This window comes from Monodon monoceros, unplaced genomic scaffold (assembly GCF_005190385.1).
Source record: "Monodon monoceros isolate NGI ecotype Baffin Bay Population unplaced genomic scaffold, NGI_Narwhal_1 Super_Scaffold_20, whole genome shotgun sequence".
NCBI classification, from domain to species: Eukaryota; Metazoa; Chordata; class Mammalia; order Artiodactyla; family Monodontidae; genus Monodon; species Monodon monoceros.
Window position 1 is genome coordinate 48812990 of NW_021703777.1, and position 22846 is coordinate 48835835.

The 22846-nt window shown below is 38.3% G+C and overlaps 1 protein-coding gene across 1 annotated transcript in view; it reads left to right on the forward strand.

Annotated features, from left to right (window-relative positions):
• ADAMTS3 (ADAM metallopeptidase with thrombospondin type 1 motif 3) overlaps nucleotides 1–22846 on the forward strand; it is a 289216-nt gene that overhangs the window by 121455 nt on the left and 144915 nt on the right. Inside the window, exon 4 of the mRNA XM_029235930.1 lies at nucleotides 18108–18264. Coding sequence (XP_029091763.1) covers nucleotides 18108–18264 — 157 coding nt within the window. The remainder of the gene's footprint in view (nucleotides 1–18107; nucleotides 18265–22846) is intronic.

Below are 22846 nucleotides of genomic sequence, written 5' to 3' on the forward strand. Positions count from 1 at the left end.
TGCACATTTGTACGAGGCACATATTATACTGGAGGTGGAGAAGGGCCTGGAGTGGATTTTTACTGTATAGTGAAAGGCAGAAGGACTCCTCAGAAGTTCGTGCTCTGTCTCTCTGACTCTCACGTACATTCTCTCATTTTGCTGAATTTGGATCCTAAAGCTTGGTTGGACTAACTTCTCTTCTTCTTTCATTTTTTTTCATTAAAAAAATTTTTTTTGCTGTTTTGTTCTTCTCTTATTGGCTGCTTTGATTCAGTTTTGTTGCTGTTTGTTGATATTGTTGTTTATTTGGTTTGCTTTATGTTTTACAAAGCAACGAGAGGAAATAAATAACAGAAGACATGCTGTTTTGGTTCACATAAGTCATCTGCCAAGATTACTGAGGTTATATCTTGGGTGTGAGTATTTATTAATATAGATGGAATCCCTAGCTACATAAAATCAACACCCAAATTAGAAATAAATTTAATATTTATATTTTATATTGTACACCATAAATCATTAATAAATTAGAGTTATGAACTGCAAGATTTAGAGTTATGAACTGTTACACTTTGCTAAAAATGATAAAAATAATTCACCCTCAACTTCTTTAGGACAACTCAGATATTTGTGAAATATTGAATAATGCTAAGTAAACACTGTTAATACATTTAATCCTATAATTTACACATTTTCAGAAAAATATACTTTCTTGTTTCAAATTAAACCATAATGTCTTAGTTTTAGCTTGCAGTATATAGTCTTGTACTTTAACTCAACAAGTACCTACCTCCTTCAATGTGGTGAAGATATGGGCCAGTTTATATGCATTCACACAGTAAAATATTGAAAACAGAAGGGAAAACAAGAGCAGGAAAACTAATGTCCAATAAAAGTTCAGTATCCACGGTTTCATGACACAAGATTCTCTTAAAGGTAGAATACAAATTTGACTTTGAGTTTTCTCACAGATATCGGTTAATTACATAATATGAAGTGCTTATAAAATAAAATTGAACCAGTTTTTCAGAAGAAGAAGAAAAATTGTTCCTATTATTAAAATCTGACAGATTTTTTCCCCCTGGATTCTCACATAGCAAACAGAGTATTATATTGAGAGAGGTCTTCAACAACAAACATACTGTTATAAAGATAATGAGCTTCCTAGGACTCTTTTGTGTAATCTCCTTCATCATAGGGTGATGTTTTAGTGCTTTACATAGTTGAATGAAAACAGTCTTATTAGGGACCCAAATAACAGCAGCCTGGCTGGATGGAGGCAGGGCTGGTAATGGAGAGGAGAAAAAATAAAGCAATGAGACTGGATATATAGAAAATTCTTTCGCCTTCAGGAAACCTTCCTAGAATTTTATTTCTTGCAACCTAGATTTTCATAAGAGTCAGACAGCCGAGGGTTGGAGTTTATGCTGTATAACTAAGGAACTGAAATGGTGATGTCTAGTGTTCACTGGTTAAGGTTAGACCCATTTGCTTTAGCGATTAACTGAATCAAGATTAATGGAGTCAAGATTAGTTGAGTCAAATGGCATATCTTTTTTTTTTTTTAATTGAGGACTCCAACTAAAACACCTGCCTTGTGGAGGGCCTTTCACTCCTTTCAAGGAAAAGATTCTGCAAATATATATGTAGTGTCATCAGTTCCTCAGCAGAGGATTATGTTGAACGCTGCTGAGATTCAGAAGGCATCCAGAGGGATCACTGTTGAATGACATGCCAGTCAAACCCAAAGATAAATATTGAATTTGATTACATTTATAGTTTAGTTCAGCTGACATCTTACCAACATCTCTTACTTTCCAGACACTAGCACAGTTGACGTAAATAATTATAGTATAATATTGACACTGATAAGTACCATAGAAATATAGATAAAATGCTGGAAGTCCAAAAAAGGCTAAAAGTTACTTTTGGCTTTGGAATAAGGGAAGGCTTTGTGGAAACTGGTAACATGGCTTGGGGGATACTTTAGCTATTTCTTAATCTTCATAAACTTTATCCAAGTGCATCCCAAATGATAAGCTTCTTTATGGTTAACAAATACGGCTGTGTCACTTCTCCTCATTCTATTTTTCCATCCTTTCTCAACTATGTTGCCTTCTCTGCAGAAATTTCGGGGATGTCATTGAAATACTCCCTGAAATTCAGGAAAGATATGGAAATCATATTCATATGCAATATAATAACATCTGTCCATTCTAATGATAAACTGGAACTAGGCAATGTGCTTTACTGACACAGTGATAGAATAAATGTTGGAGGAAGTAACACAGTGAAATGGTGATTCTCAAAATGTGTTTCTTTGTTTTTTTTTAACATCTTTATTGGAGTATAATTGCTTTACAGTGGTGTGTTAGTTTCTGCTTTATAACAAAGTGAATCAGTTATACATATACATATGTTCCCATATCTCTTCCCTCTTGCGCCTCCCTCCCTCTCACCCTCCCTATCCCACCCCTCCAGGCGGTCACAAAGCACTGAAATGTTCTCCCTGTGCTATGCGGCTGCTTCCCACTAGCTATCTACCTTACGTTTGGTAGTGTATATATGTCCATGCCTCTCGCTCGCTTTGTCACAGCTTACCCTTCCCCCTCCCCATATCCTCAAGTCCATTCTCTAGTAGGTCTGTGTCTTTATTCCTGTCTTATCCCTAGGTTCTTCATGACATTTTTTTTTCTTAAATTCCATATATATGTGTTAGCATACGGTATTTGTCTTTCTCTTTCTGATTTACTTCACTCTGTATCACAGACTCTAGGTCTATCCACCTCATTACAAATAGCTCAATTTCGTTTCTTTTTATGGCTGAGTAATATTCCATTGTATATATGTGCCACATCTTCTTTATCCATTCATCCGATGATGGACACTTAGGTTGTTTCCATCTCCGGGCTATTTTAAATAGAGCTGCACTGAACATTTTGGTACATGACTCTTTTTGAATTATGGTTTTCTCAGGGTATATGGCCAGTAGTGGGATTGCTGGGTCGTATGGTAGTTCTATTTGTAGTTTTTTAAGGACCCTCCATACTGTTCTCCACAGTGGCTGTATCAATTTACATTCCCACCAACAGTGCAAGAGGGTTCCCTTTTCTCCACACCCTCTCCAGCATTTATTGTTTCTAGATTTTTTGATGATGGCCACTCTGACTGGTGTGAGATGATATCTCATTGTAGTTTTGATTTGCATTTCTCTAATGATTAATGATGTTGAGCATTCCTTCATGTGTTTGTTGGCAGTCTGTATATCTTCGTTGGAGAAATGTCTGTTTAGGTCTTCTGCCCATTTTTGGATTGGGTTGTTTTTTTGTTATTGAGCTGCATGAGCTGCTTCTAAATTTTGGAGATTAATCCTTTGTCAGTTGCTTCATTTGCAAATATTTTCTCCCATTCTGAGGGCTGTCTTTTGGTCTTGTTTATGGTTTCCTTTGCTGTGCAAAAGCTTTGAAGTTTCATTAGGTCCCATTTGTTTATTTTTGTTTTTATTTCCATTTCCCTAGGAGGTGGGTCAAAAAATATCTTGCTGTGATTTATGTCATAGAGTGTTCTGCCTATGTTTTCCTCTAAGAGTTTGATAGTTTCTGGCCTTCCATTTAGGTCTTTAATCCATTTTGAGCTTATTTTTGTGTATGGTATTAGGGAGGGATCTAATCTCATACTTTTACATGTACCTGTCCAGTTTTCCCAGCACCACTTATTGAAGAGGCTGTCCTTTCTCCACTGTACATTCCTGCCTCCTTTATCAAAGAAAAGGTGACCATATGTTCGTGAGTTTATCTCTGGGCTTTCTATCCTGTTCCATTGATCTATCTTTCTGTTTTTGTGCCAGTACCATACTGTCTTGATTACTATAGCTTTGTAGTATAGTCTGAAGTTAGGGAGCCTGATTCCTCCAGCTCCGTTTTTCGTTCTCAAGATTGCTTTGGCTATTCGGGGTCTTCTTTGTTTCCATATAAATTGTGAAATTTTTTGTTCTAGTTCTGTGAAAAATGACGTTGGTAGTTTGATAGGGATTGCATTGCATCTGTAGATTGCTTTGGGTAGTAGTGTCATTTTCACAATGTTGATTCTTCCAATCCAAGAACATGGTATATCTCTCCATCTATTTGTATCATCTTGAATTTCTTTCATCAGTGTCTTATGATTTTCTGCATACAGGTCTTTTGTCTCCTTAGGTAGGTTTATTCCTAGATATTTTATTCTTTTTGTTGCAGTGGTAAATGGGAGTGTTTTCTTGATTTAACTTTCAGATTTTTCATCATTAGTGTATAGGAATGCCAGAGATTTCTGTGCATTAATTTTGTATCCTGCTACTTTACCAAATTCATTGATTAGCTCTAGTAGTTATCTAGTAGCACCTTTAGGATTCTCTATGTATAGTATCATGTTGTCTGCAAACAGTGATAGCTTTACTTGTCTTTTCCGATTTGGATTTCTTTTATTTCCTTTTCTTCTCTGATTGCTGTGTCTAAAACTTCCAAAACTATGTTGAATAAGAGTGGTGAGAGTGGGCAACCTTGTCTTGTTCCTGATCTTAGTGGAAAAGGTTTCAGTTTTTCACCATTGAGGACGATGTTGGCTGTGGGTTTGTCATATATGGCCTTTATTATGTTGAGGAAAGTTCCCCCATGCCTACTTTCTGCAAGGTTTTTATCATAAATGGGTGTTGAATTTTGTCAAAAGCTTTCTCTGCATCTGTTGAGATGATCATATGGTTTTTCTCCTTCAATTTGTTAATATGGTGTATCACATTGATTGATTTGCATATATTGAAGAATCCTTGCATTCCTGGAATAAACCCCACTTGATCATGATGTATGATCCGTTTAATGTGCTGTTGGATTCTGTTTGCTAGTATTTTGTTGAGGATTTTTGCATCTATGTTCATCAAGGATACTGGCCTATAGTTTTCTTTGTCTTTGACATCCTTGTCTGGTTTTGGTATCAGGGTGATGGTGGCCTCGTAGAATGAGTTTGGGAGTGTTCCTCCTTCTGCTATATTTTGGAAGAGTTTGAGAAGGATAGATGTTAGCTCTTCTCTAAATGTTTGATAGAGTTCGCCTGTGAAGCCATCTGGTTCTGGGCTTCTGTTGGTTGGAAGATTTTTAATCACAGTTTCAATTTCAGTGCTTGTGATTGGTCTATTCATATTTTCTATTTCTTCCTGATTCAGTCTTGGCAGGTTGTGCATTTCTAAGAATTTGTCCATTTCTTCCAGGTTGTCCATTTTATTGGCACAGACTTGCTTGTAGTAATCTCTCATGATCTTTTGTATTTCTGCAGTGTCAGTTGTTACTTCTCCTTTTTCATTTCTAATTCTATTGATTTGAGTCTTCTCCCTTTTTTTCTTGATGAGTCTGGATAAAGGTTTATCAATTTTGTTTATCTTCTCAAAGAACCAGCTTTTAGTTTTATTGATCTTTGCTGTCATTTCCTTCATTTCTTTTTCATTTATTTCTGACCTGATTTTTATGATTTCTTTCCTTCTGCTAACTTTGGGGTTTTTTGGTTCTTTTTTCTCTAATTGCTTTAGGTGCAAGGTTAGGTTGCTTATTCGAGATGTTTCCTGTTTCTTAAGTAGGATTGTATTGCTATAAACTTCCCTCTTAGACTGCTTTTGCTGCATCCCATAGATTTTGGGTCGTCGTGTCTCCATTGTCATTTGTTTCTCGGTATTTTTTGATTTCCTGTTTGATTTCTTCAGTGATCACTTCGTTATTAAGTAGTGTATTGTTTTAGCCCACATGTGTTTGTATTTTTTATAGATCTTTTCCCATAATTGATATCTAGTCTCATAGTGTTGTGGTCGGAAAAGATACTTGATACAATTTCAGTTTTCTTAAATTTACCAAGGCTTCATTTGTGACCCAAGATATGATCTATCCTGGAGAATGTTCCATGAGCACTTGAGAAAAATGTGTATTCTGTTGTTTTTGGATGGAATGTCCTATAAATATCAATTAAGTCCATCTTGTTTAATGTATCATTTAAAGCTTGTGTTTCCTTATTTTCATTCTGGATGATCTGTCCATTGGTGAAAGTGGGGTGTTAAAGTCCCCTACTGTGAATGTGTTACTGTCGATTTCCCCTTTTATGGCTGTTAGTATTTGCCTTATGTATTGAGGTGCTCCTATGTTGGGTACATAAATATTTACAGTTGTTATATCTTCTTCGATCAATCCCTTGATCATTATGTAGTGTCCTTCTTTGTCTCTTGTAATACTCTTTATTTTAAAGTCTATTTTGTCTGATAAGAGAATCGCTACTCCAGCTTTCTTTTGGTTTCCGTTTGCATGAAATATCTTTTTCCATCCCCTGACTTTCAGTCTGTATGTATCTCTAGGTCTGAAGTGGGTCTCTTGTAGACAGCAAATATATGGGTCTTGTTTTTGTATCCATTCAGCCAATCTGTGTCTTTTGGTGGGAGCATTTAGTCCATTTACATTTAAGGTAATTATCGATATGTATGTTCCTATTCCCATTTTCTAAATTGTTTTGGGTTCGTTATTGTAGGTCTTTTCCTTCTCTTCTGTTTCTTGCCTAGAGAAGTTCCTTTAGCAGTTGTTGTAAAGCTGGTTTGGTGGTGCTGAACTCTCTCAGCTTTTGCTTGTCTGTAAAGGTTTTAATTTCTCCATCAAATCTGAATGAGATCCTTGCTGGGTAGAGTAATCTTGGTTGCAGGTTTTTCTCCTTCATCACTTTAAATCTGTCCTGCCACTCCCTTCTGGCTTGCAGAGTTTCTGCTGAAAAATCAGCTGTTAACCTTATGGGGATTGCCTTGTGTGTTATTTGTTGTTTTTCCCTTGCTGCTTTTAATATGCTTTCTTTGTATTTAATTTTTGACAGTTTGATTAATATGTGTCTTGGCGTGTTTCTCCTTGGATTTATCCTGTATGGGACTCTCTGTGCTTCCTGGACTTAATTAACTATTTCCTTTCCCATATTAGGGAAGTTTTCAACTATAATCTCTTCAAATGTTTTCTCAGTCCCTTTCTTTTTCTCTTCTTCTTCTGGAACCCCTATAATTCGAATGTTGGTGCGTTTAATGTTGTCCCAGAGGTCTCTGAGACTGTCCTCAGTTCTTTTCATTCTTTTTTCTGTATTCTGCTGTGCAGTAGTTATTTCCACTATTTTATCTTCCTGGTCACTTATCCGTTTTTCTGCCTCAGTTATTCTGCTATTGATCCCATCTAGAGTATTTTTAGTTTCATTTATTGTGTTGTTCATCGTTGTTTGTTTCATCTTTAGTTCTTCTAAGTCCTTGTTAAATGTTTCTTGCATTTTGTCTATTCTATTTCCAAGATTTTAGATCACCTTTACTATCATTATTCTGAATTCTTTTTCAGGTACACTGCCTATTTCCTCTTCATTTGTTAGGTCTGGCGGGTTTTTATCTTGCTCCTTCATCTGCTGGGCGTTTTTCTGTCTTCTCATTTTGCTTATCTTACTGTGTTTGGGGTCTCCTTTTCGCAGGCTGCAGGTTCGTAATTCCCGTTGTTTTTGGTGTCTGTCCCCAGTGGCTAAGGTTGGTTCAGTGGGTTGTGTAGGCTTCCTGGTGGAGGGGACTAGTGCCTGTGTTCTGGTGGATGAGGCTGGATCTTGTCTTTCTGGTGGGCAGGTCCACCTCTGGTGGTATGTTTTGGGGTGTCTGTGGACTTATTATGATTTTAGGCAGCCTCTCTGCTAGTGGGTGGGGTTGTGTTCCTGTATTGCTAGTTGTTTGGCATAGGATGTCCAGCACTGTAGCTTGCTGGTCGTTGAGTGAAGCTGGGTGCTGGTGTTGAGATGGAGATCTCTGGGAGATTTTCGCCGTTTGATATTACGTGGAGCTGGGAGGTCTCTTGTGGACCAGTGTCCTGAAGTTGGCTCTCCCACCTCAGAGGCACAGCACTGACTGCTGGCTGCAGCACCCATCCATACGGCTCAGAAGAAAAGGGAGAAAAAGTAGAAAGAAAGAATTAGTAGAAGTAGAAAGAAAGAAAGGAGGGAGGAAGGAAGGAAGGAAGGAGGGAAGGAAGGAAAAAGAAAGAAGATAAAGTAAAATAAAATAAAGATAAAATATAATAAAGTTATTAAAATAAAAAATAATTATTAAAAAAAAAACAGATGGATAGAACCCTAGGACAAATGGTGGAAGCAAAGCTATACAGACAAAATCTCAGACAGAAGCATACACACTCACAAAAAGAGGAAAAGGGGAAAAAATCATAAATATTGCTCTGGTAGTCCACCTCCTTAATTTGGGATGATTCGTTGTCTATTCATGTATTCCACAGCTGCAGGGCTCAAGTTGATTGTGGAGCTTTAATCCGCTGCTTCTCAGGCTGCTGGGAGGGATTTCCCTTTCTCTTCTTTGTTTTCACAGCTCCCAGGGGCTCAGCTTTGGATTTGGCCCTGCCTCTGCGTGTAGGTCGCCTGAGGGTATCTGTTCTTCGCTCAGACAGGACAGGGTTAAAGGAGCCGCTGATTCAGGGGCTCTGGCTCACTCAGGCCGGGTGAGGGAGGGGCACGGAGTGCGGGCTTGCGGCGGCAGAGGCCGGCGTGACATTGCATCAGCCTGAGGCGCGCCGTGCGTTCTTCCAGGGGAGTTGTCCCTGGATCCTGGGACCCTGGCAGTGGCGGGCTGCACAGGCTCCCCGGAATAGGGGTGTGGAGCGTGACCTGTGCTCGCACACAGGCTTCTTGGTGGCGGCGGCAGTAGCCTTAGCGTCTCATGCCCGTCTCTGGGGTCCGTGCTTTTAGCCGCGGCTCGCGCCCGTCTCTGGAGCTCCTTTAAGCAGCGCTCTTAATTCCCTCTCCTCGCGCACCAGGAAACAAAGAGGGAAGAAAAAGTCTCTTGCCTCTTCGGCAGGTCCAGACTTTTCCCCGGACTCCCTTCCGGCTAGCGGTGGCGTACGAACCCCCTGCAGGCTGTGTTACGCCACCAACCCCAGTCCTCTCCCGGCGCTCTGACCGAAGCCCGAGTCTCAGCTCCCAGCCCCGCCCGCCCCGGCGGGTGAGCAGAAAAGCCTCTCGGGCTGGTGAGGGCCGGTCGGCACCGATCCTCTGTGCGGGAATCTCTCCGCTTTGCCTTCTGCACCCCTGTTGCTGTGTTCTCCTCCGCGGCCCCGAAGCTTACCCCCTCCACCACCCGCAGTCTCCGCCGGCGAAGGGGCTTCCTAGTGTGTGGAAACCTTTCCTCCTTCACAGCTCCCTCCCACTGGTGCAGGTCCCGTCCCTATCCTTTTGTCTCTGTTTATTCTTTTTTCTTTTGCCCTACCCAGGTACGTGGGGGGTTTCTTGCCTTTTGGGAGGTCTGAGGTCTTCTGCCAGCATTCAGTAGGTGTTCTGTAGTTGTTCCACGTGTAGATGTATTTCTGGTGTATCTGTGGGGAGGAAGGTGATCTCCGCGTCTTACTCTTCCGCCATCTTCCCGGAAGCCTCAAAATGTGTTTTTATGAACCTTAGTGAGCTAAGATGGAGTTGCTGTACCACTACAGTATATGATAGTCTTTCTTGAATATTACATTTACATTTATCCTCTCTCACATACATATACAACGTAATACAAAATTTTCTCAATGTTCCTCTAGACATTTAAAACTAAACTAAGTTTAATTAAATTAGTTTAATTAAAACTGAAACTAGACATTTAAAACTTATTACTACTTTTCTATGTTATGACCTAGTATAAGATTGTAACTAATTTAATACAAAATAATGGATATTCAGTTAGCTTCAGCTTCAATTATGTATCACATTATTTGATACATATTTCCTGGCATTCTAAAAAAAAGCTCCCTTGCTCTCCTTTCCTTCCTTAATAGATTTGAGAATCATTGCAGTAAAACAACATTTAGGTGTCACAAGTAAAAATAGAATGTTTCCATAGCATAAGGTTTTTAGAATATCTGGCACAGAATTTTCAAAAAACCTTAGTAAATCTTTTGAAACATTTTTAAATGTCTTTTATATTGATTTTCATTTTAAACCAAATTGAACACAGTTTAGTCTTTTCTTAGTGACTGCTGTTTATTATTGTCAACATATAAAGACTAGAGTTTCACATTTGTGGTAGGGCTTTATGGTTTACAAAGGGTGTTCATAGACATTATCTCATCTGAAACTCCTTGGACCCCACACCCATTCTCTTGTTTCCCATTTGCATTCTGATGAGGATTAGGAAACCATCTAACCTGGTTTAGTAGAACTGGATGTCAAATATGGCTGAAAGGACCTCTCCTACTGAGTAAGGAGGGTGGCCTTTTTTGATAGCTGTTTCCATGCTCAGAAGCTATTTGGCTTAATTCTTGATTCTTGGCAGTGTTTGAGCTGAATGATGTAGCTAGAAGAGTTGACCAGATGAGAGGGAAATTACGCAGCTGGCTTTTTAGCACAGATCACAGTTTTATAAATATCCCCTATAAATTGATGTCAAAGAGATTGTGTGAAGATTTAATTAAAATATAATAAAATATGTTTAATATAATGTGCTTTTAATGCTGTACTAAACAGAGTAAATATTTTAAAAATTAATCTGCTTTAAATTTTGGAAAATAGTTTGAGAAATACCATAAATATTTCCTATATTGTTACAGGATATCACAGAATGGTAAATGTGGAGGACTTTGTGTCATAAAGGGAAATTTATGAAATATTGTCTTGGTACCATACATCAATTAAATACCATTAGAGTTAGATAAGAAATGATTGCATCTGTTTAAACAAAATCCTTTATGACCATATATAATCTCGCGTGTGATATTTCTAAATATTTCTGTTATAATTTAAAAGTTGTAAATATCTGGCAGCATTTAATACCAATGCTTAGAATGTCATAGTCTGAGATTTTTTTATTTTACACATATTGGGTTTTGTTCTTTTAAGTCAGTACATTGTATCTTGTGAAATAAACTTGTGAGGACCTGAGAGCAGGAGTGTGAGTTATTTAATATTAGGGTATGACAATGCACGGTCTTTGAGCTTCCAAAAATGTTTGTTGAATGCATGACTACCTAAATGAATATCTTAGTGGATAAAAGAGCCTTTACTACTTAACTATTAGTACTGATGATTTTTTGCATGGGGCAGTCTTGTCTGAAAGCATAAGTACCTTTTTCTTCCTTTAATTGAATTATCGCTGATTTACAATATTGTGTTAGTCTCAGGTGTACAGCAAAGTGATTCAGTTATATATTTATTTTTAAATTATATTTCATAATAGGTTATTACAAGATATTGAATATAATTCCCTATGCTATACAGTAAATCCTTGTTGCTTATCTGTTTTCATATAGTAGTTTGTTTCTGTTTGTATCCATACTTCTAATTTGCCCCTCATTTCCTCCTTCTCCCCTTTGGTAACCATAAGTCTATTTTCTATGTCTATGAGTCAGTTTCTGTTTTGTATATAGATTCATTTGTCTTATTTATTTATTTATTTATTTGGTGGTACGCGGGCCTCTCACTACTGTGGCCTCTCCCGTTGCGGAGCACAGACTCCGGGCGCGCAGGCTCAGCGGCCATGGCTCACGGGCCCAGCCGTTCCGCGGCACGTGGGATCCTCCCAGACAGGGGCATGAACCCGTGTCCCCTGCATCGGCAGGCGGACTCTCAACCACTGCGCCACCAGGGAAGCCCAAACAGCCCATCCTTTTAAGCCAGTTATCTTTTGATGGCCATTTAGATTGTAAAATAAACAGGAGAGTACTTTTTAAATAGTCACTCCATTTTGGGTAGCTACAGAGGGAGAAAAATCAATATGGTGGGGTGGGAAGAGCAGTGGAAGAATCTACCTATAATGTCTCTGAATAGTCTAGGATCTGAAATATATTGATGTGTGGTTTTATCACCTGCTCTTTCCATAATTCACTGTAATATCTCTTCAGCCCCCACTGTACTCTAATTAGACACTTTTGTTTGTCTGGTTTTCTTCTCACAGTCTTCATTCTTTGTGTCATCTTCACTGCAGTTACTTTTACTTTGATGAAACTCTCTCCTATTTTGATGCCTATAACACTCTGTTTCCCTCCCATATGTCTTGCCATTCTTTTTCAGTTTCCTTCTAAGATGTTTTATTTCAATTTGGCCATTTCTTACATTAATTTCCTCTCCCGCCCTCCCTCAAATATTAGGCACCTGCTTTGAGCCAGGCACTGTTCTGGGCCCTGGGATACAGTAGTGAATTTGACAAAGTCTGTGCTTGGTAAAGTTTACGTTCCAAAAGGGTAACAGACAATCATGTAGGTAATGCCTTGAAAAGAAAAAGTCTAGGATAGAGAGGGGAGGGGAAGCTAATTTATGTAGGTGGGGATAGTGCCAGTGAGGCTGGGGACCATGTGACTAGAGCAGAAACAGCAAGGTGTAAAGCATTAGGAGAAGCCAGAAAAATAGGCAGTGTCAGGCCATGTAGGGCCTGGTAGGCCATGGTTCCGAGTTCAGATCTTAGGAATTTCCTATACTGTAATATTCTAAGGTTCTGTGATCATTTCCCAAGATTTGCTATTGGCCCTCCCTCAAATCTCTTTATGAACTTCTCTTATTTGTTCTTTTCCCCCAACAGTTTTAGCTATTGCTTCTGAGAATATGCATCCCATTTCCAATATATTTATGGTTATGGCAGTTTTTCTGAATAACAATTCTGCGTCTCTCCACTGCATGCTGGGCATTTTCACCCCTACCCCAAGTGAACATGCTTAATAAGCTAATCTTCTTCCTGCCTTTCCAATTAGCTTTCCCTTGTAGCTTTCTGTTTCTGTGAACAAAAGCATTAATTTCCTAGTCCCTCAACTTCAAAATTTAGGAGTCATCTTGGATTGCATCTTTTTCTCTTGCTTTTCTTCTCATTTTGTCATTCCACAAATATTTATTGAGCATCTAGTTTGTGCCAGGCACTGTTTTAGGCACTTGGGATACAGAGTGAACAGAACAGACTGAAAATAATTCCTGCCCAGCAGGGTAGTGGTGGGAGATTGAGAATGAGCAATGAACATGATAAATGATTAGGTTATTTAGTACGTTAGAAGCAGTGAGTGTAATGGAAAAGATGAGCAGGGTAAGAGGGCTTGGGGTGCTGGGTGGGGGAAGCAGGTGGGTGATCAGGGTGTGCTTCACTTAGTCAAGGACTAAAGGAGGTGAAAGAGTTAGGCATGTGGAATTCTGGGGGAAGAAGATTCCAAGAAAGGAAAGTGCAAGTGGAAAGTGCCTTTCCAGTGCAAAGGTCTTAACGAGGGCACGTGCCTGGGGTGTCAGGGATCAGCAAGGAGCCCACTGTGGCTAAAGTGGAACCAGCAAGGGCAAGGGTAAAGAGATGAGGCCCGGGAGGTGGTGGTGTTGAGAGTGGCCATCCTAAGAACTTTGATTAGTAATCTGCGTGGAAGGGGAGCCCTTGGAAGGTTTTGAGCAGAGGAGCTTACATTTTAACAGGCGACCAAGTATTTATTTTTTACTGTTCTCTCTCTCTCTTTTTTTTTTTTTTTTTTTGGGCCATACGCAGGCCTCTCACTGCTGTGACTTCTCTCGTTGCGGAGCACAGACTCCGGACGCGCAGGCTCAGCCGCCATGGCTCACGGGTCCAGCCGTTCCGCGGCACGTGGGATCCTCCCAGACCGGGGCACAAACCCGCGTCCCCTGCATCGGCAGGCGGACTCTCAACCACTGCGCCACCAGGGAAACCCATCACTCTTGAATTCATTCCTTTTTCCTTTCTCTTTCCCCTTTTCTGTTCACATTGCCACTTCTGCCACCTGAACTTTGATTTTAGCCCCGTGCTTGCTTTTTTCCTAGTTCTTTCTTCCTTCTGGAACTTAATCATCAGATAAATCTTTAAACACCACTTCGTTTTAGTCCATCTGATCAGCCTTAGTTGTTGTTCTCCATTCTACAAATTAAAATTCAGACACGAGGTGACACAAGGCCTCCATAACCTTGTTTCCCAGAACTGCCCTGCACAGACTCTGCTCTGAATGAACGGGTTACCCACTGTCCTCAAGCACATCTTGGGCTTTCGCACTTCACAGCCTTTGCTCAAGCTTGAGCTGTCTCACTTCTAATGCCTCCTCTCACATCGCCAGTACGGCAATCCTTCCACCTTTTGAAGACCACCATAAGTCTCTAAAAATTCTTCATCCCCTCCCTTTTACCATTCATTTATGTCATTTTTCATCAGAAAATGTATTGAAGACCTATTTTGTGCAGCCATTGTGCTGGTGCTGAAGGAGACAAAGGTGAATTAAGAGGTACAAGTCCGCCCCAGGAGCTGACACTGCCACAGGGGAGACAGAGAATCATAAAGTTAACATTTAGGTAAAACAACCTGGCATTTGTGTTAAGGGCCGTGAGTCAGAATGAACGGCTAAGATGGATCCCCATTTAGATAGGGGTACTTAATCTACATGGGGGTGAGGAAGTCAGAAAATCATTTTTAAGGAAGCAGCATTTAAGCTGAGACCTGGTGAATAAAAATTAGCCAGCTAAGGGAAGTGTGGAATGGTAGGAGAGGAGCCTTCTAAGTAGAACCAACAGCATTTCAAAAGCCTGAGGCTATAAAGAGCTTGGGAATATCAAAAGAAAAACAACACTGAACAAAGGCCCCAAATGCTGGGGCAGAGTCAGTATGGGAGAGTGGCAGTGTTTGGGGTTCATAGGCAGAGCTGGATGATGCAGGCCTTGAAAGCTATGGTGAGGAGTGTGGTTTTAGGTGCAGTGAGAAGCAACTGAAGTGTTTCCAGCAAAGGAGTGACATGATCTTATTTGAGGTTGAGACTGCCATCTGCTCATCAAAAAACGTTTGTCTTTTCTCCCTGGGCATACAGCCAGATTCCATTTCCTGACACTCTTTGCAGTTGGCTGTGAGCCAGACATGTGACTGTATACTACCCGTGGAAGTAAGTGGTAGTGGTGAGTACCAGGGCCAGCTCATAAAAATCTCCCATGGGTGCTTCCTCCTGCTGTTTCCCTTTCTGACTGGGCAGCTTGTATTGAAATGGCTGAGCCACCATCAGCCTCGAGCCCTGCATGGCTGTGTGGAGCAAAGCCCCCTCCCAGCTGACCTAGAACTGTTCTGAGCTTTTATGTGAGCAAGAAAGGAGCTCCTGATGTTTTGAGCCATTACATATTCAGTCTATTTGTCACCACATTCTAGTTTGCCTAAAATAATACGATAATTTGAAAAAGCAATTTTGGCTGCTATGCTATGTGAAAATGTGAGACAGTGTGAACAACAGCAGTGGCCGAAGTGAAATTCCCATGGGCCCTAGGGAGATTTCAGTTGAAATAGATTTTAGATAATTTCAGATGGAGAATCAACAGCTCCTATTGACAGTTTGCTTGTGCAGCAGGCCTGTGGGAAAACAATCTCACTTGATTTAACTCTCAACTGCCATCTCACTTACTTTCTAGACTTTTCATAACATACCTCACTGAATACCTTTAGGCATATGTTTTATTTATTTGACTAGATTGCCCTCAACTGGAGGGTAAATGAACCATGTCTTTGAGAATTTTTAATATTACTATGGTATCTAGTACAATGCTTTAGATAAGGTTTTTTTTTTCATTAAACTTTGCTTAAATTGATGAATAAAAGGGTAGGCTCTCAGAGTTCCTGTCCATAGAATTATTGGTGGTCATATGACCCAGCTTTTGCCTTTCCATTGATATTGCCCCAACCTGGTTTAGATTTTCAGTTGCCTTCTAAGGGGGAGGGTTAGCTGTGTTAAATTTTACCTGTGATCTAGTGGAGAAGTAACATCATGGGGCCTGAGATTTGAGTGTTTGCAATGGAAGGTATGTAGAAATGATTTTTAATGGCATGTGGGTTAATCCTTACTGCTTTTCCCCATGACTTTCAAGTGTCCCCAGTAACCATTGCCCATTGTTCAGAGGTTGCTGGCTGCTTCAGTGACCCTGTTTCCACCCAGGGTTAGGCACTCATCTGGGAGAATCATTATGATCTATGGAAGGTCTCACAATAGGAGGCAATTTCTGTAATCCAAATAAGCAATGATGAGGTCTGTAACTAAGGATGTGGCGGTGGAAATAGAAAGATGGGAAAAGAATGTAAGAGACTTTAGAGAACACTGTGACTGACCGGGACTAGGGCAAAGAAAAGACTGCAATGAAGATGAATACTGATAAACTTCAATCTGTAAATTTAGGTATGCATCAACAGACCTGCGTTTCCATGACAAAGCCAGTTAACGCTGCCTCCCACCAACAGATGGTGCTAGTAATGAGGCCGGACATTTCAGCCTTAGGCGTGGTACAGTTAACTTGTTATATGTTTACTGTGTTTGTGCCTAGTTTGAATCTGTTTTATGAACATTATTAACCCATCCATGCCTGAGCAAGGCAAAAAAGTGATGTTGAAATTACTGGTAAAATGAGATTTAAGAATATGACACTAATGCTAAAGAGATTTAAATGACAATTAAAAAGCATGAGAAAGATGCTGGAAGTTGTATTGTAGAGGAGATGAATCCATTGACAGGAGAAACAACTCTGAAGGGTAAAGATCTAGTCAGGCCACTTGTGAAAACACTGCATTTTGCAGTACAAGAGTAGGGGAAAAGTAATTGATCAGATGAGAAAATAACTCCAAATATTGGAGTTGTGTCTGGAAGATCAGCATTACTACTGAATGCCCACTAGCTCAATGTTCTTTGTAATGAAGGCTGGAAGTTTGTTCAAGAGGGTAAAAGCTAAACACTGTGAAAGAGCTGTAGTGCTCTTTCCTTGTAAGACAAGGTGTAAATTCAAAGGCTGTTTGTATGAGCACAACATCTAGGTGGATGTAGAAATGGCATGTGGAGACACCATAGCTTCTAAGAATTCTCTATGAGGCTTACACAGGCAAAGGAGGGGATAGAGCATATCTAGTGGGAGAAAACAGAATTGGAAAGGGGTGACAGACTTGACTACAACAGAAAAGCCATAGTCATAGGCATATTTGCTGAAAACGAATGCTATTCAGCAAGGTTTACCTACCTTTCATGTCTGTGCTGCTTGACATGGAGGGGTGGAGCCATTAGACCAGTGGGTAGAAGGGGTGGGAACCATTCCCCCCAGCCTTGCCTAAAGTCCATATGAGCCAGTGACCTCATATTTGAAATTATAGAATAAGGGCCTCAGAAGAAAAATATGACTTAGATCTGATAAATATTTTCAAAATAATTACAATTCTACACTACCACATTATTTCTTCAACTTTGTTTTCAAATAAATGTACTGCTGTTCAAATTAATACTACATATTAGTGTATGACCTTTACAGTAGGATTATGAACTATAACTATTTGACTGTAATATGGACTCGATACTTAAGGAAGAATAAATTTCAGACAAAACCATCATTTCTCTTCAGCTATAGTATTGAATAGTATAGTCCTGATGTTTTGTAAATAAACCAAAGATGAAACTGTGCCAGAAAGAAACACTAGAGAGGTGGAAGGAAGTAACTGAATGTAAGATAACCTTTTCATGCAAAAGGATGAAACTTGATGAGGAAAAAATTATGTAAAATCATGAAATTAGATTAATATGGGACAAATGAGCTAGTTCTTCAAATTAATACATATTAGAAATGTGGGGTTTCCAATGAAACTTAGGCTAACTAAGGACAGAAATAACTTGATGTAGTGAGTGCCCCATGGAACTCATTCCTCTTATACCATAGTGATATGGCAGGAGGATGTAAATGAGTTACAGAAAATGTAAATACTTGACATGCATGGACAGAAGCTCCACAATGGGTTATTATGGGAAATCAGAGATGTTTCTTGAATTTATGTGCCCATAAGATTGTTTTAGAGATAAGATACTGAGTAGAATATATAAATGTACTTCTTTTAGTCTGATAAAATGTATAGATTGTATGATTTCCTTATTCTTACCCTATATAAAGCTCTTATTCTACCTTGTATGAATTTTTTATTCATACCATAGATGAATTTCTGTCTTATATGAATAACTGATATTTATCGTAGCTTAACCATTTTACATTTATAACCAAAAGTGGAAAGAAAACCCATTAGTTTTCAAAAATTATATTCTTGCCATTTAAAAACCTACTTGTGAGCTAAAGACGATAGATATTTCCTTTAACGTTAACACATTTTATGTTTTCTCTAGGCTGGAATGATAAAAGGTGATAATGATGAGTATTTCATTGAACCCTTGGAAAGAGGCAAGCAGATGGAGGAAGAAAAGGGAAGGATTCATGTTGTCTACAAGAGATCAGCAGTAGAACGGGCTCCCATAGATATGTCCCAAGACTTCCACTACAGAGGTAGGCATCTTTGATAATAATTAACTGTGATTCTAACATATATTGAAAACAGCTCTCCCATCAATTAAGAGAATGTGACTGTCATGTGCTCTTATATAAAATGTGGAGGTAGCAAAATAAGTTTATGTTTATAAATCATGAAATATGGCTTGCCTGTTTTTAAATGCATAAGAGGAATATATGTTACAGGTATTATTTTATTTCAGGGCATTATTGTATCCCCCAATATGTTATTTATGACTTCTTTTAAATTTTCACATTAAAATGATCTTTTCTCTAGCTTGTGTTAAAATTTGAAAATATTTGTGTCTTCCAGAAGTATCTAAATTATGCATTATTAATATTACTTTAAAACTTTTGAAATGAGATATATTGACATGGCAAAGAATTATATTTTGTTTTAAGTCCAGCTGATAGATAACATTTGAAAATAAGAATGCTATCTGACTTTGTCTATTTTGCAAAACTTTTTACAATATGGAAGAGACAATGAGTTGAATGATTCTGTCGAATTTTATTTTAGGGTAGGCTGAACCACCAAAGTCAAGTGAATTATGGCACATGAAGGTTTTCTATTTTGGTTTTAATGAGATCTGAAAGTAACTTTGTATTAAAGAGATGTTTTATAAGTTGGGTATAGAAGTTCCCTTTATGGAGAAGAAAGGAACTATGGGAATCCATGTTTTTTTTAACCAGATCTCAAAAAGTCTGTACAGTTGACCCTCGACCAACTTTGGGGTTGGAGTGTCAGTCCTCCTTGCACTGGAAAGTCCGTGTATTATTTATAGTCTGCCCGCCGTATATGCGGGTCCTCAGCATCAGAGTTTCTACCTCTACAGAGTCAACCAATGCTGGCTTCAACTAACCGAGAATCAGCGGATCATGTAGTACTGTAGTATTTACTTTAGAAAAAAACCACGTATAAGTGGACCAAGGCAGTTCAAACCCCTGTTGTTCAAGGGTCAACTGTATTGTCTTTTGCCAGGCCAACTTTCTGAATGGAAGGCAATGGAAATTTCCCCTAGGGAAATGTCAGGGATACAGATAATCTTCTTAATTTAGCAGCCATCTGTCTTCTAGATTAATGATGTCTTTTGAGAGTTGTTACCTGGTTATTAGTCTGATTTAAGGGAAGCCACCAGCTTCCCTTAATATGTTGTATTAATTGGAATAGTACAATTTAAAGTACATTTAAAATTACCATGGTCTGACAGTGTTTTGAGAAATTTCTGGTTTGAAACAACAGGTGTGTATTAATAGATGCAGTACTGTGAAATGTGTGCCTATCCCAGAGGGTCACTGTGGTGTAATAGAAAGAGGATACACTTTGCAGTTAGATAGACATGTGTGAGCAATAGCTCTACAATATCAAGTTGTTAGATTAGTACTTAACGTTTTTAAGCCTCCGTTTATCTGTGAATAGAAAACAAAAATGTATCGTGCAAAAAATAAATAAAAATATATTGCGCAATTGTAATAAGTATTAGAACTAATATATGCAGATTGCTGAATGTAGCCCTCAGCAATAATAGTTGCCTAATCAATGTTACCTGTTGTTATTAGTTATTGATATTAATTATCTTCTGCAAAAGATTTACATGTTGAGTTTTGTTAAAGTTGAATAGTTAGACATTGCTTGTCCTCGTGTTGTGAATACATTACCTTTAATTCTCATTTATAAGTATTTTCATATTTTAAAAATGTTATTCTAAATCAGAAGACTGGGTATGTCAAAAGATAGATAGTAGGATACAGTACTTTTTCTGTAGTCTTGGTTGTTATATATTAACAATATCTAATATGTCTTGAGGCAACGGTCAAAACATATTTTAGAAAACCATAGCCCACATGTATGGAATGGTCTTGGAGGACTGGAAACCAGATTAGTGTCTATGACTCTCATCCTGTTTGCTCCATCTGTCACACTACAGTTTCACCAAACTGTACCCTATTGCTCCATTTCAGTCCCTGAAGATAACTGTATCTATAAATATCAGCCCTTGGTACTTTCCAATAGTCTGATATTTATAGAGGAGGAAAGATTAATTTTTTTCTTGAAATCAGAAAATTGCAAGAAATATTATGTTTAATACCTATTGCATCTTTAGATGCTAGATTAGGAGAAATAAGTTAGGAGTCAAGGTATGTACGTTTAAAAGAATTGGATGTAATTAAGATATTTGGGGACATTATTTTAGGAAATTATTAAAAATATAAATTCCAGTAGCATCAGTATCAATATACTCAGATTATATGAGGAAATTTTAAGAATGCAGACTCTGAAGACTGAGTTTTTCAGTTGCAAATAGAAGATTACCTTATGGTAGAGGTAGGTCACAACCTAGAGTAATATATATTGGAAAGGTTTTCAACAGTCACGGGTCAAAGCAAAAGGGGTTCCTTTGTTAACTCTCAGTTATCTTAAAAGTGGAACCAAAATAAAACCATTCAGTTCTCTTAGAATATTCTGTGATAAACCTTAGTATGAGCTTAACAATTTTTATTTGCTTATTTATACAGTTCTGATTGAACTGAGTTGCTGGTGATATCAATTTACCTCCTTTTGAGAGTCTTAAAATGTAACTATGTATTTTAAAAGTGTAAATATCCTCCTACCTTAAATAGAGATTCAAATTTAGAACTCGAAGTACCATACTATAAAGTTTAAATTCTTCTTTTAACTTCTTGGTTATAGAACTGAGAGCCAAGCTTTTTCATGGCCTAAATACTTTCCAAGTGAAAATTAAGGATATATTTTTATAATGTTTTCCATCATTCTAAAATGTAAAATTAAACAGATTCCAGGATTAGAAAGGTATATTGATTTATAAATGACAACTGTAGAACCATATAAAATAGTGCTTTTCTGGATCAGTATAGGATGTTATTTTAGGAGACATGAGGTCTCTCTTCAATGAGTTATAAGAAGAGGAATAAAATACGTAAGACTGTTAGAAAGAGATGTATTTGAGGGCCATGGGCTTCATAAATTTCTCTAACAGCAAGTCAGGAGGAGTTTTAATCATAAGCAAGGCACTTCTATCGGTAGGGTCCCTGTAAGTAAATACTCTGCTGTTGTAATATCATGGAAAAACCCAAATGAACTTTTTGGCCAACCCAGTGTTTTGCTAGTTGTCACACTGATTGCCTGGCCACATTTCTTGCTTTGTCATTTTATCAACTCAGAACTGCCATGCATTTGAGGTCTGTAATTTGTTGCAAGTGTTCTAAATTAAAACAAATTATTACCTGAACTAGGTGAGTAGTAGTGAGAAGGAGAGAAGGAGCCAAACTGGGTTGAGATTGAAGTAAAACTGATGGGGTTATTCGATAGAGTAGATGGGGGTAGAGAGAGAGAGAGATCAAGGATGACTCACAATCCTAATCTGGAAGACTAGAGAATTCTCTTTCCAGAACTCAGGTGTTTCAAATGAGAAGTAGAAATAGGCTTGATGAAGGATGACAAGTGGCTATACTTTTGGATATATTACGTTCAAGGATCCATTGGGATAGTAAGTGAACTAAAAAAACTCATAGTGTATTTTCATAACCATGTCCCAGAGTCATTGCATGAGTGTCTTTATATGCCTGTTGTAGTAGGAATGGGTAGAGGTTATCTTGGGAGTCAGGTGGCAGATATTGGCTCATGGAGGCTTAGAATGTCTCTGCTTGCCTTCACCTCTCTCATTCCAAAATCTGTATCAGTGAGAATCAGAAAATGAACACTGCACACGTTTGGGAGCCCATGAAAGATGTTTGCTACCTATCACTATAGGAGAGAAGACATTATGTCCTTAAAAAAACAACAAAATAAAAATAAGACAAAAATTATGCTTCTACCATACTCAAGAGCCCTAAGTTATTCCACTTGACTAAATGCAAACCTGTATTTTGATTCCTTATCTTTAAGAATATTTATCTAATTTTCCAATAAAATTCAAAGCTTTGAATCTGTTGAGACGATATATTATATGGTACAATTCAACAACAACAAAAACAAAATCCCTCAACCATTCCCAAATATGGCACAGATTTTCTTTCCTTGACCCTTAAGGAATTTATATTGTTTTTCAAATGAGGAAAAATATGAATAGTGTTTTAAAATATATTGAACTTGTAAAATCATAAATAGGGCACTCTGCTGTAGAATTACTCTTTTAAGAATAACACCTAAAGCAATTTTACATTTGGCAATATAAATAATCTCTTCCAGTGCAGAACTGGCAGGTATTCACAACACATAGCGCAGCCAGGTTCTGGCAAAGAATACCATCCTTTTCATTTACAACAAATATAAACTTGGCATGCTTATGATAAAGAAATTTGTCTACTTCATCTTAGGGGAGAGTTGAATTTACTTCTTTTTCTGATTTCTGCTTTGGGAGTATGGAGATCACATTCATTCTTGGCATGTTTAGTTTGTACAAAATTATTTTATATTTTACTGATTTGAAATTTTATTTGGTAACGACATGGCTAATAAACTATCAAAGGGTCATAAAGTTCACCTCCACTGTTTAAATCAGTCATTGGTCTAAACTCAGATAAAAAACAAAATGTACTTCTGATCATCTCTTAAGAA